At 39.2% G+C, this 13,479-nt stretch overlaps 1 protein-coding gene across 1 annotated transcript; it reads right to left on the bottom strand.

The window, feature by feature from the left end:
• Positions 1-6,264: 6,264 nt before the first annotated feature.
• Positions 6,265-12,312, bottom strand: POLE4 (DNA polymerase epsilon 4, accessory subunit). Its single transcript, XM_031950666.1, has 4 exons — positions 12,021-12,312; positions 8,649-8,733; positions 7,912-7,953; positions 6,265-6,657 (listed from the first exon to the last, which is right to left on the bottom strand). Exons 1-4 carry the CDS (start codon positions 12,246-12,248, stop codon positions 6,644-6,646), a joined length of 369 nt encoding a protein of 122 aa, XP_031806526.1. The 5' UTR covers positions 12,249-12,312; the 3' UTR covers positions 6,265-6,643.
• Between the last annotated feature and the right edge of the window lie 1,167 nt (positions 12,313-13,479).

Below are 13,479 nucleotides of genomic sequence, written 5' to 3'. Positions count from 1 at the left end.
GGCAAGCAATATAACATCTATAAATGTGAAGTCATGCAAAACGTGTCTCAATATTTAGCCACGTTGTCAAAACAAACAAACAAACAAACAAAAAAGCAAGAAAAATAAAGTGAAAAACAGTGCTTCGATCTGTATTCAGAATCCATTATTTGCCCTTGGTGGAGAGAGAGCGAGCATTTTTTTGATGATGCAATCTTGACTAAAAATCACATAACTCCACAATTTCAGAATGACCAGAATTATTTCAGGCAACCCAAAAAAGGATAGCAAAATAGGTGTAAGTGAATGGCAATGAAATGAAATAAAGATATCCTCAGAGTCAGCCACTGTAAGATGAGGTAAGATGGTTAGGGATAGAAAGTTATATATAAAAATTTTTTCCACAAAATATTAAAAAAAAAAAACACTCTAGAACAAAGCAGCTTTACAGTGTAGTGGTTAGATCACTGGACTTGAAATCAGGAAGACCTGAATTTGAGTTCTGACTGAGACACTTATTAAAAGTTACTTAACTTCTCAGACTCAGTTTCCTGATCTGTAAAATGGAGATAATAAATAGCACCTATATCAAAAGGGTGTTAAAAGCGATATGAAGCTAGTATACATAATATTCTTTGCAAGTCTTAAAAAAGTCATTTAAATGCTAGCTATTATTATTAAGGCTCTCCAGTAGAATGCATAAATCTTCTGTGGAAGATTTACTAAGAAGGCATAAATGGGCTGAATTCTGCATTGATCAAGGAAATACTCAAATCAATGAAATCATGATTCTCTCAAAGTGACTAAGTGTACTCATATTGTATTCCACAGAAAGCAATTAGAGATTATTTTCACCATTCCTGTTGCCTTACAGTGATCTGGAAGATGCAACCACACACACAAATACACACACACACACACTTACACAGGATTGCAGTCATATACAAAGTATTTCCACTCAAACACAGAATTCCACAATTCAGAATTGGAAGAGACCTAAAGATCACTTGATCCAACACCCTCATTTTATAGTGGAATAAGCTGAAACCCAAAGACAGCTCAATGGCTTGCCAAACATCATATGGATAATAAGGGGCCACCAGGGGATTTCAAACTGATGTTTGCTTATAAATCTGATATGTCCACAGACCTCCTTGGATATCAAGGATTATGATGATTCTTTGAGACCACACTTCATCTCACTGTATGAGAGCCAGCCTGGTGTAGTAGTAGTTGTTGTTCATATTTATACAGCACCTTAAAATCTGCAGAACACTTTATAGCCATCATTTCTACTAAAAGGCACGGAGACATATTTAGTAGAGTACTGGACTTGCATTCAAGACTTGATTTCAAATCTTTCCCCTACTACTTACTATGTGACCATGGACAAAGTGACGTTTCCCCAGCTATAAAACAATGAGGTTGAATTAGATGGCTTCAACAATCCCCTTCAATTCAAAATTTATATAATTCTACGATCATCTCCAAGCTTCAGTTACCTCATGTATAAAACGGGAAGGTTCCTCAAGAAATCCTTTAGGGTCCTTTCTGGTTCTGAATCTATCATTTATTGGGTGTAGGACCCCGAACAACTCAATTATTTTCACTGAGTCTCAGGTTCACCCGTCAAATGCAGAAAATAATCATTGCAGCCCTTCCATGGCAGTGTTATTGTAAGTAATAAATGGGATAAAATGCATAAAGCTGTTTACAAATCTCCAAGTGCTGTAGGAGTCAGTTGTTAAATTGTGTTTCAGGGCAAAAGTTCTCATTTACAACTTAATGTGCAATTTCTCCTAAGCCTGGGGGCACATTTCTGAACTGCAGACCTCCTATAGTGAAAAGCATTTGTAATTTGAAGAAAAGACAGATTCATGGTATTTCACTTCAGAAAATTTTCCAAATGAAAATATAGGGATGAAAGAATATTTATAGATTGAATTTATTGGGAGCATACACTTGGCTGCTTGCTAATTTTCTGCATTGTCATCCATCTAAGGGCACAGGTTGGTGGAGGGCTACCACCCGGATTGCGGGGCACCCCCCTCCTATTATAATTCCCTCTTCCTTAATTCCCTCCAGCCAGATGGGTTCTCTTCTGAGCTCATATCAATTGGTTCTTTTCAATGTGCTTACCTTCAACCTTGTAATAGTTATTTGTTGCTCCGCCTTGTTCGCTAATAAAGTTTCAACTCTGGGAAAATTAGTCAAAAATTAATCCAAAATGATCAGAATCTCACAATGATTTGGTGAGTGCTGACTAATTTAGAAGAAAGTAGTCAATCAACCAGCAATTATTAAATACCTACCATGCATTAACTCTAGTAACAATCTTGATTTGGTTTGTAGTAGCAAGGATATAATTTCCTTATTATGTACTGTCCAAAATAGCATAAAATCCTTCTCCAATGCTGTGACATTGGAGTCACAAGGTTAGGCTAGCCCTGGCAAGCCCCATGTTAGACTGTTCCTATTGTTTGAGAATCAGCCTATTTAGGTGCAGATAAGTTCATTGCTAGAAGGCTGACTCTGAGGTGTGACTCTTTGGCCAAAGCAAATAATAAAGATTAAGGTAGAGAGGCTATGTCATCTGTTTTAATGGAGTGATTACCAATGCCCAAGAAAATGCTCATCTTTTAAAATATTAAAGCATGCTGTTTAAGGAACCAGTGTTGAACAAGATGATACAATATGTTTTTGTGCAAAGTCCTGCAACCAATATCAGTTCATACCTGGAATAAAATTCTTGCTCTATCATTTACTACTATGTAACTCATTTTACTATGCAAATCATTTAATTTCTCCAAGGTCCAGTTTTCTCCTCCACAAAACAGATAACAATACCTCTGGTAACTACCTCATAGAACGCTAAAACACAAATAAGAAATTGAAAACATTTGAAAACATTAAGGTGCTACATCATTTCCAGCTATAATTGTTGACACCAGCCCTAATTTGGGAGTGTGTTTTTAACATCTGTTGTACGTGTGATTTCTCTGCCAAAAATGGAAACCTTCTGGATGGAAAGAAATCCTTCTATAAAATCACTATGCTGCACTTCCATAATCGTCAACATTAATAGGAGGGAAAGAAAAAAAAAAGTTGATGTCTAATGATGACATTTCCTTATGACAAGCAGTACAGGAAATTACTTGAAATTATTCAGACACTTGCCGATTAAATCAATCTTGATTGAGTGCCTATATCACCTTAGACCCTGTCACAGCCTTGGAGAGCCCTCTGTTGCTTTGGCGCAGGCAGCTAGATTGCAGATTTCCTTTCAGCTTTTAAATTAAATATAGGGGAAAAAGAGTATTGTATTGAATTTACTTGGGACTTGCTGACTTTTTGTCTTGTCGTCACCCAAGAGCACAGCAAGGTAGAGCAGGGGAGGCTTGCTGTGTTCTCAGGGACATGGGTGAATTCTGCACTCTTCTTCAGTTGTCATGCTAACACAGTTCTACTTGATTGAGTCATTTCTAGGCCTGTTTCCTCATCTATAAAGTGAGCAGTTTACCTAGAGAATCTTTTAAGATCTTTTCCAACTCTAAACCTCAGTCTCTCTTCACCTGATCACTAAACAATAACATCAGATTCTACTTCATTCTCTACACCCAAGTCTGGGGAATCACCTCTTGGGGGAAACTATCTGGCACTGTTGAAATTCTCTAGGTCCAGTGGAGAGAATGTTTTTTAATAGAAGGGACTTATGTTTTATTTGCCCCTCCTCTTACCTATTCCATATCAAAGCTCCAACTATAATGATATACACAATTGCAGATTCAAACATAAAAAGACAATAGACCTCTTTGGCAGTGATGGGACACTATTCATAATTTCATAAATGTGAAATGATTATATTTTCATCAAATACTAAAGAAGGGGGTGAGAGAGACTGGGGATTCAGCTAGGCACTTTCAGGAAATTTCCACAGTAGGCACAGGATTACCTCTTAGGCAAAACTTGTCTGATCATATTATCAAGGAGAAAAATCATAAAATGTACTTAAAAGGATCAAGAATCTAACATACTAAGAAAATGAAGGAGGATCTTAAAAAACTGCATGGGTATAAGAAAGGTATGGAGACTGGAGCAGTCTATTCAAAGAATAGAAAATAATCTAGTTTAGTCAAACTATGTTGTAGAAAGCTGATAGCCATTCTCCACTTGATAAATGGTCAAAGGATATGAACAGACAATTTTCAGATGATGAAATTGAAACTATTACTACTCATATGAAAGAGTGTTCCAAATCACTATTGATCAGAAAAATACAAATTAAGACAACTCTGAGATATCACTACACACCTGTCAGATTGGCCAGAATAACAGGGAAAGATAATGCAGAATGTTGGAGGGGATGTGGGAAAACAGGGACATTGATACATTGTTGGTGGAATTGTGAACACATCCAGCCATTCTGGAGAGTAATCTGGAACTATGCTCAAAAAGTTATCAAACTGTGCATACCCTTTGACCCAGCAGTGCTACTACTGGGCTTATACCCCAAGGAGATACTAAAGAAGGGAAAGGGACCTGTATGTGCCAAAATGTTTGTGGCAGCCCGGTTTGTAGTGGCTAGAAACTGGAAAATGAATGGATGCCCATCAATTGGAGAATGGTTGGGTAAATTGTGGTATATGAATGCTATGGAATATTATTGTTCTGTAAGAAATGACCAGCAGGATGAATACAGAGAGGATTGGCAAGACTTACATGAACTGATGCTGAGTGAAATGAGCAGAACCAGGAGATCATTACATACTTCAACAACGATATTGTATGAGGATGTATTCTGATGGAAGTGGATTTCTTCGACAAAGAGAAGATCTAACTTAGTTTCAATTGATCAAGGATGGACAGAAGCAGCTATACCCAAAGAAAGAACACTAGGAAATGAACGTAAACTGCTTGCATTTTTGTTCTTCTTCCCAGGTTATTTATATCTTCTAAATCCAATTCTCCCTGAGCAACAAGAGAACTGTTTGGTTCTGCACACATATATTGTATCCAAGATCTACTGTAACCTATTTAACATGTATAGGACTGCTTGGCATCTGGGAGAGGGGGAGGAGGGAGGAGGGGAAAAATCGGAACAGAAGTGAGTGCAAAGGATAATGTTGTGAAAAATTACCCTGGCATGGGTTCTATCAATAAAAAGTGAAAGAAAGAAAGAGAAAGAAAGAGAAAGAGAAAGAAAGAAAAAGAAAGAAAAAAAGAAGAAAGAGAAGAGAAGAGAAGAGAAGAGAAGAGAAGAGAAGAGAAGAGAAGAGAAGAGAAGAGAAGAGAAGAGAAGAGAAGAGAAGAGAAGAGAAGAGAAGAGAAGAGAAGAGAAGGAAAGAAAGACAGGAAGAAAGCAGTGATATGAAATAAGGCTTGAAAGGCAGATTGGTATGTAACTGTATTAGCTTACATTTTTATAGTAGTGCCCACTATAATGCCAGGAACTGTACTAAGTGCTTTACAATTATATTTTGATCCTTACAACCAGCCTGGGAAAAAAGTGCTATTATTATCCCTATTTTATAGATAAGGAAACTGAGGTAAATAGAGGATAAGTAACTTGCCCAGGATCACACAGCTAGTAAATGTTGGAGGCCAAATGTAAACTTAAGTCAAGGCCCAGTGCTCTGTTCACTGTACCACCAACTACCTCACAGAAGAGTATTAAATATCACTGCCTGGTATTTAATACCTGGCAATGAACTTTATTTTACCAGGCAATGAGTCATTTAAGATTTTTTAGTAAATGAATATATCTGTGCTTGAAAAAATATTTTTTCCTCCAGATTCCACCATACAAGTCTCAGAATCTTCTATTTCTCATATTAATTAATTTAAATTGTTTTTATTTCATGATATTTTATACATAAAGGATTTTTTGATACTTCTGAGACTTGTGCTGGCACTCTTCTGAGACTTGTGTTGGCACTCTAAAAATTCTGTAGCCAAAAAAGTTCCCAATAAAGCAACCACAGTAACTTTGATAAAAGTTACCGTTTACAAGACATATTTAAAAGAAAAACAAAACCACTTCTTTTTCCTTAAAATCAGGATTTCAATCACTATAGCTACATACAACTTTTTCTGTACTAATGTTGATATTGCATCCCCAACTAGAGTATCAAAAAAAAAAAAAAAAAAAATGGAAGAGAAGAAGAAATAGAGATGGAAAGGGAATAGGATGAAATAGTTGGTGGAAAGCAATAGCACAGAGTTTCAGAAAAATGGAAGGGAAGATTATACTTGTTAGCAACTCTTATCAAGGAAAAAAGAACAATATTTAAATGCATATTATTGGTCTAACATCTTTATTTTGTGCTTCATTTTTCAAAAGGCCCCTTCACCAAGAAAAATTCCTTCATATCTCTCTACAGGGTTCAGGTGTGAAACCAACCCTGTCATGGGCAGCCACAGGCAGTGGTGAAACTTTCCAAGAAAAGCCAAAAGCCGAGATTGCATTCCAGTCCATTCTTGGGGCGCTATATTTTCAGAGATCACCAGGGCAACAGAAAACAGGGGAATGGGCTGAAATAGCAGTGTACCCCTAGAAAACAAACTGTTAGGAGAGTGTTCAGGCACAGCTGAAGCCTGCTTAAGTGCAGGTGGAAGAACATGGGAATTCAAGAAGAGACTCCAGGATCTGCAGAATGCATCCAGCTCAGTCCAGAGTGCCTGAGAAAACAAAAGGCAAATGAGAATAAGGTAGGACTAGCAAAAAGCTTTATTCTAACCTGGCTCCAACCTTTGGCAATAAAAGCAAAGAGCCACAGAAGGCCCATGTCTCACCCACTTTGTAATCTCTCACCACCTAGCCCAACATCTGGGCAACCAACAAATGTCTGCCAAAGGAATCACTGCTTGAGGAGAGAAATGTTTTTGAGGCATAAATATGCAAACGGTTTCTAAAGATAAGGATGGGTTGCCCTGGGCTCAAGAGAAAGGATAAAACCAGACATCTCACCCTGCAACTCTTCACAGGCTACTATGAGAATCATATGAGACAGAAGAAGGGAGTCATGAAAAAAGAAGATGAGCTCATGGACATGAAGGTACGCACCTACCTAAGGGCCAGGGATCATACAATGGCAGAAGCATAAGCAGAGCCAAGAAAATACACCCAAACAAGAAGCTCTTCTAAAACTTACTCAGTGATGGTCATCTCCCTTGGGTTTTAGGGCCTCTAATTTCCTCAGCCCACCCACTTCCTTTGGCACAAATAGTTAAAAAGTAGAAAGCTGTTCTAACTGTTTGGAGGATAAATATTTACGATAGAATGTACTTGGGAGTTCAGAGGTATGGGAAGGAAATTTCTTCCATCAGTGCAGATCAACCCCTTCTCTACAATCTAATCTCAGAGAATTTTTTGGATTCCTTTAAAGTTAAGTGACCTCCCCAGAATCATACCACTAGTAGGTTCCAGAGGTATGAGCTGAAGTCAAGTCTCCCTAACACCAAGGCAGACTTGCTATCCATTCACTATATGCTGCCTCTCAGAGGAAGGTGGACAACATGATTACAAGCATAGGTAAAAAGATAAGCTTAAGAACTTTCCTTCTAATTAACTGCCTCAAAATAATCATTTTAAATGCCACTTCCTTGAAAGGGAAAAATGGGCTAATAAACAATGACTAATAAAACTGCTAAATTAACAATCAAGTCTACATCTAACATTAGAAATAGGAGAAAGATAACCTAGGTCTGAAGATGGGGAATAAATTGAAATTAGTCAGATTCAGTGAGCTTTTCATCTCCTGTCAGTCCTCAATTATTAGTATTTTTCATGAAGAAGTTGCAGTTCCCCAAATAAGGAATCTGAGAGTTAAAAGTCATTTCATCAATAAGAAAAAAAATCTTGTCAATGACTATTATGAATTTTGGAATTCAAATATTAACATAATTATTAATATAAACTGGCAGAAAACTCACCTTCTAGAAAAGCAAATTCATCCACAGCTTCTATTGCATTATCTATAACATAAGGTGAAAGGAAAATACAATTGATATAAGCAGGAAAAGCGTCCTTAATTCTCTTGACAACAAAAACAAAAGAAATCCAGATAATATATATATATATAAAATCTATTCCATTTGATCCTGGAATGGTAATTCTGAAGCATACTCTTGTTCCTTACCATCACAGAGATATTAGTGAGCATAAGAAGCTGTAGGTAACAATGAGAAAGATAGGAAAAGAGGAGATCTCTCTATAAGACCATTATAGAATTTGAATGCAAATCTGTACCTTCTTTAGTCTGAAAGTCATAAATGGCAAGTTTTAAGGAAGAAAAAAGAAGCAGCAATGGAAGAGGAATTGGAAAATGATATAGACAAAGTATAACAAAACAAAGGACAGTGAGACCACAAAGCCTCCAAATCCAATTACTAGATTAACATGCAATATCAACTGTGGTCCTGAGGCCAGCCCTACACAAAATTTAAAAGCAGATGAAATGTTCCTGTGAAATCCCCATACAGCTTTGTCATCATTCCTTTTATCAAAGACACCCAGAATCTTCATTTCCTGACCTACTTTGACCCTCCTATGTCCTCCTCCCAATGAATTAAATGACATTAAAAGTGGGCATCGCAGCCATGTAACCCAGTCACCCTCTGAATACAAAGAATGAAAAAAAAAAAAAAAAACCAGTGCAATGAGACTTTACCCAGGTCCTTCCTCTGTAGAGTTTTCCTTTTCCCTTGTTGGGCAGAGAAGTAGGCATCTCTTGCAATCGTCTCCACAAACAGTTCCTGTGGCAAAAGCAAAGAAAAGATCATAGAACCAAGTCCCAACATGAAGTAGGGAAGTCTGCTTCTTGCTGACAAGTGGAGGCAGGCCAAAGAAGATGGGGGATAAGAGAGGGATGTGGTGAGTTCTAAAGCACCAATATAGGTTATTACCATTCAGCACTCTTTCCCTATAGTTACTGACTAATTTCCCTAGCAGTTGATTCAAACCTCTCCTCAAGCTTCCAATCGTACAAATGACCCAGCAATTAGAGCAGATAACAGTGTTCTGTTTTACTAAGAAACTGAGGCCATCTGATAAGTTGTTGTTGTTCAATCATTTCAGCCATCTCTGACTATAGTTTGCGGTTTCTTTCTCCAGTTCTTTGACAGGAAAGGATGGTTCAGCTGTGGCAAAGCACCTTGTAGCCTTGTTTACCAATGCAGTCTATTAATTCACACTGCATTTATGTGTCTGCCTTGGTCTTAAACTTCCATGACTTCAAGTTCATACCTGGTATCTAAGAGCCAACCTTCAAGACCATCTCCTCCTCCTAGTATTGTTCAGGGACCATGTTCAGAGAGGGACCCCAAAATACCTGCCAATTAGGAAGCATTTGAACTCAACCACCAATACAAAGGTATACATGTCAGAGCTGAGGGACCTTAAAGCCTGTGCAAGTGACATACTTGAGATCATATACTGGAATCACTGGCAAAACTGGGACCTGAATTTCTTATTTGAGGTTTTTTTGAACTGTTAGTCTAAGGCTCTTCCATTTATACTGTACTTCCCATGTAATCATAAAGTCTTTATTGTTTAAACAATAAATTATTCTCATATTAATATTAGAACATAACACATCTACTGAGAGACATGTGGATAGACAGGAGGCATCAGAATTACTAAGGTCCGGTTCTACATCCGCCTTGGACACTCTATGAGACTGGGCATGTGCATGTAGTTCTTGGTATCTCAGGCCTCCAAGGTCACTCTAGGGATCCTGATTTATATCTTGCCACTAGACGCAGATGGCTTCAGAGGAGAAAGTAAGGCTAGAGACTTTGCACAGCCCTTCCTCACTCAAATCCAATTCACTTCACATCATGTCCCTGACACCATGATACTTTTTAACAAGGAAAGACAAATAGACTGAGAAAGAAGAGTCTTCTTGACTTCTGTCCCGGCACTTTATCCACTGTGCTACCTACCTTCCTGACCAAAGCCTACTAAGATACAAACAAAATCCATGTTTCTTGCCTGAAAATTCAAACAACAGAGCATTTAAACTGAGAGGGTCAAACAGTAACCAAGAGCCAGCAAAACTATTCCAATCCATATCTAAAAAAGAAATCATCCAACAACAAAATTCAATTCATTAAGTTAGGCTTATTTCACTTAATTGACTAGGGCTGTTAGGCTTCATCTACTGGTTCTGGGGTATATTCCATGTGACTGAGTAAGTCACAATTTTTGAATGCCAGAAGCAACAGTTAATTGTTTAAGTATCTATTTATATTTAAAGTATTTATTATATTAAAGAATTAATTTAATAGTTTAAAGTATTGAATTTAAAGTTTTAATTGTAGAAAAGTAGCTGACAGAAGAAATATTCTCATTAGGAGTACCCCTATGTGAATGAAATCAGATGTGCCAACAAAATTTTTTTTTTTTTAAGTGCAGAGGTGGAGAAACAAAGAACTATTCTTGACCCAAAAAATACCAACTGAAGAAAATCAACAGTCCCTTCCTTTAAGGAGTTTATAGTTTAGCTATGCCCAGAAAAATAACTCTGGGAGAGGACTAAAAACCATTACATTAAATTCCCAATCCCTATATTTATGCACACATGCATTTTTGATTTCCTTCACAAGCTAATTGTACAATAATTCAGAGTCTGATTCTTTTTGTACAGCAAAATAATGTTTTGGTCATGTATACTTATTGTGTATCTAAGTTATATTTTAATATATTTAACATCTACTGGTCATCCTGCCATCTAGGGGAGGGGGTGGGGGGGGGGGTAAGAGGTGAAAAATTGGAACAAGAGGTTTGGCAATTGTTAATGCTGTAAAGTTACCCATGTATATATCCTGTAAATAAAAGGCTATTAAATAAAAATTAAAAAAAAAAAAAAGAGTTTATAGTTTACCAGAGACAATAACACGTACACAGTTAAGTGCATAAAGTAAATATAGAGTAAATATCCCAAAAAGCAATCATCCACCCTCTCTCTGACTAGTTCCCTAAAGAGAGAGTCTGATTACATTTTGGATTATTCTAAAACGAAGTTTTTCTTCACGACAAACCTAAATCTGCATCTTTGGAATTTTATCCTTTGCTCCTCGTTCTGATTTCTGGGGCCAAAGAGGATAATTCGAATCCATATTCCACCTAACAGCCATTTAAATACTTGTAGAGAACTACCACATTCCCATATACTCACCTTCTGTTCTCTAGACTACACCTCTCTAACTCCTTAAATTATTGTCACTGGACATGAACTTATCTGTTTGTCCCCCTGGACCCTCCAATTTGCCAATGGAGGTAATTTCTTTAAACTTTTTAAAAGTTTTTTAAACTTTTCTTTAAACGAGCAGTACCTTTAAAAAGCAGGACCTAGAACAACTTATTTTGGAGACGCTAATGGCAAACCATTGCGTCTTAATATTTTTGCCAAAAAAACGCAAATGTTTTGGGGGTCGGTGACTTTAGCATTATAATTTCAGCTTTCATAGAAAAATCCCAAATTTATCAACCCAAAGTCTTCATTTTTCTCTCTCAAGACCTAATATTTACAAATAAGGAGTCTAAAATCAAGACCCCACGATCCTGACAATTGCCTGCAGGGGACGCGAGGACTCCAAAGCATGCGCAAATTCAATATTCACAAAACTGAGCGGACAGCTTGACTCTAAAGTTTGATGCTCCTTCCAATGTCACTATTTCTATCAGCTGCATCATTATCTACTTCTCAAAAGTTAGTGTTAAAAAAAAAAAAAAAAAAAAAAAAAAAAAAAAAAAAGAAACTTGGTGTTACCTTTAACCTTCCCAGACCTTCCGTCACTTATTCAAAGTTACCCAGCCTGCCTCTAACACGCCGGTTTCTCCATCCCCGCTAAAGGACTCAGCGGCCCGTCGCCGCCCATCCTACTCTACCCCGCTCCGAGGCTTCCCCCCGAGCCTCCCCACTTGGGCGAGAAAGGCTTCGCAGCGGCTTGGAATCGGGCGGCCGGGCAGAACTGGCCCACCCCCGCCGCCAAGTCCCTCCCAGGCCCGCCCCGGGCCGCCGGGTCCCGCCCGCGCGCACCGCGGCTCGAGCCAAGATGAAAATGGCTTCCTGGCCCGCGAGCGACACGTCTGGGTCCGCCTTCACCAGCGCCTTCACCCGCGCCAGGGGCAGCCGCGACAAGCGGGGGCCGGCCGGCGGCGCCGGGGCCTGCGGCGGAGGAGCCGCCGCCGCGGAAGCCTCTCCGCCGGCGCCCTCCTCCTCCGCCGGCGCAGCCGTCGGGCCGATGGTCGCCGCCGCCGCCGCCATCCCGAGAGCCAGCGCGCACCGCGTCGGCTTTGCTACAGTCTGGGCGCGGGCGCGCGGGCGCTTGCCCTTTTCCCGCCCTGGGCCGCTGGCCACGCCCCTCCGGGCCGCTGGCCACGCCCCCCGGTCCGCAGGCCGGCCCCCGCTCCTCCCCCGGCCCCCGGGGCCGCTGTCAGGCCGCATTACCGTATTTACTCCTCCTAACTAGTCCCGGCAAATCCTCCGCGCGGTTACTTTTGCAATCGGCCCGGCCCCGCCTTGAGATCCGTCCCAGGGCGCGCAGACGCGGACGAACGTAGAAAACTGCAGCTGTCTGCTCTGGATGCTGAGAATCAGGAACGGTCAATGGCCTTGTTTGGCGCATTCAGTCATGACGTATAATAAATAAGTGAATAACATTTACATCCGGGAAACTGAGACCCAGACAAGGGAAAGTGGGGGATTTGGCAGCCGGGACGCCGGATTGCAAAGCTCCTTCCGGCGCATCGCGTTCCCTCTGGTCCCGTTCAGGGAAAAGGTTGAGGAATAAATGTAAATTGTTTTTAATAGTAGCAAATGCATGGGAGAGATTCGAAACAAAATGTCTTGCGAGGTGACAGCAGCCGGGTCGCTGGCTCAGGAGGGGAAAAGTTCTGCCAAGATTTCGTCTATGTTTGACCTTTAAAGAAACCGGAAAAGGAGATAATTTCTACAGCTCAGCGACTTTCCCCAAGGTTTCCGATTAAAAAAAAAAAAGTTTTAATAATATTTTATTTTATTTATTAATTTATTTATTATTATATAATTACATTGTTAATATAATTAAATTTGTGTGATTTGTAATTATATAATTTACACATTTTATTTTAATAATATTGTGTTTATTTTCAAAATATATTAAAAAATAGTTCTCAACATCCAGCCCTGGAAAACCTTGTGCCCACATCCCTCTCCGTCCTTCCCCCCATGCCCTTCCCCAAGACAGTAAATATAGATTAAACATGTGCAATTTTTCCAAACACACTTCCACATTGATCATGATGCACAAGAAAAATCAGATCAAAAAGGGAAAAAAAAAGCAAACAACAGCAGAAATGGTGGAAATACTATACTTTGATCCACATTCAGTCACCATAGTTCTCTCTGCATGCGGATGGTTCTCTCCAACACAAGTTTATTAAAATTGGCCTAAATCATCTTGCTGTTGAAAAGAGCCAAGTCCATCACAGTTGAGCATTACAAAATCTTGTTACTG

This window comes from Sarcophilus harrisii, chromosome 2 (genome assembly GCF_902635505.1).
Source record: "Sarcophilus harrisii chromosome 2, mSarHar1.11, whole genome shotgun sequence".
NCBI lineage: Eukaryota > Metazoa > Chordata > Mammalia > Dasyuromorphia > Dasyuridae > Sarcophilus > Sarcophilus harrisii.
The sequence above is the reverse complement of the archived record's forward strand: the minus strand, read 5'-3'. Positions and strand labels throughout refer to the sequence as shown.

What these genes read in the sequence shown, in the direction of transcription:
- POLE4 (XM_031950666.1), bottom strand. Translation starts at nt 12,248, where the DNA reads ATGGCGGCGGCGGCGGCGACCATCGGCCCGACGGCTGCGCCGGCGGAG. An exon ending in TCATCTTGGCTCGAGCCGCG is followed by an intron (nt 8,734 to 12,020) that starts GTGCGCGCGGGC and finishes CTTTTGCCACAG; the next exon opens with GAACTGTTTGTGGAGACGAT. An exon ending in TCTACAGAGGAAGGACCTGG is followed by an intron (nt 7,954 to 8,648) that starts GTAAAGTCTCAT and finishes CTTATGTTATAG; the next exon opens with ATAATGCAATAGAAGCTGTG.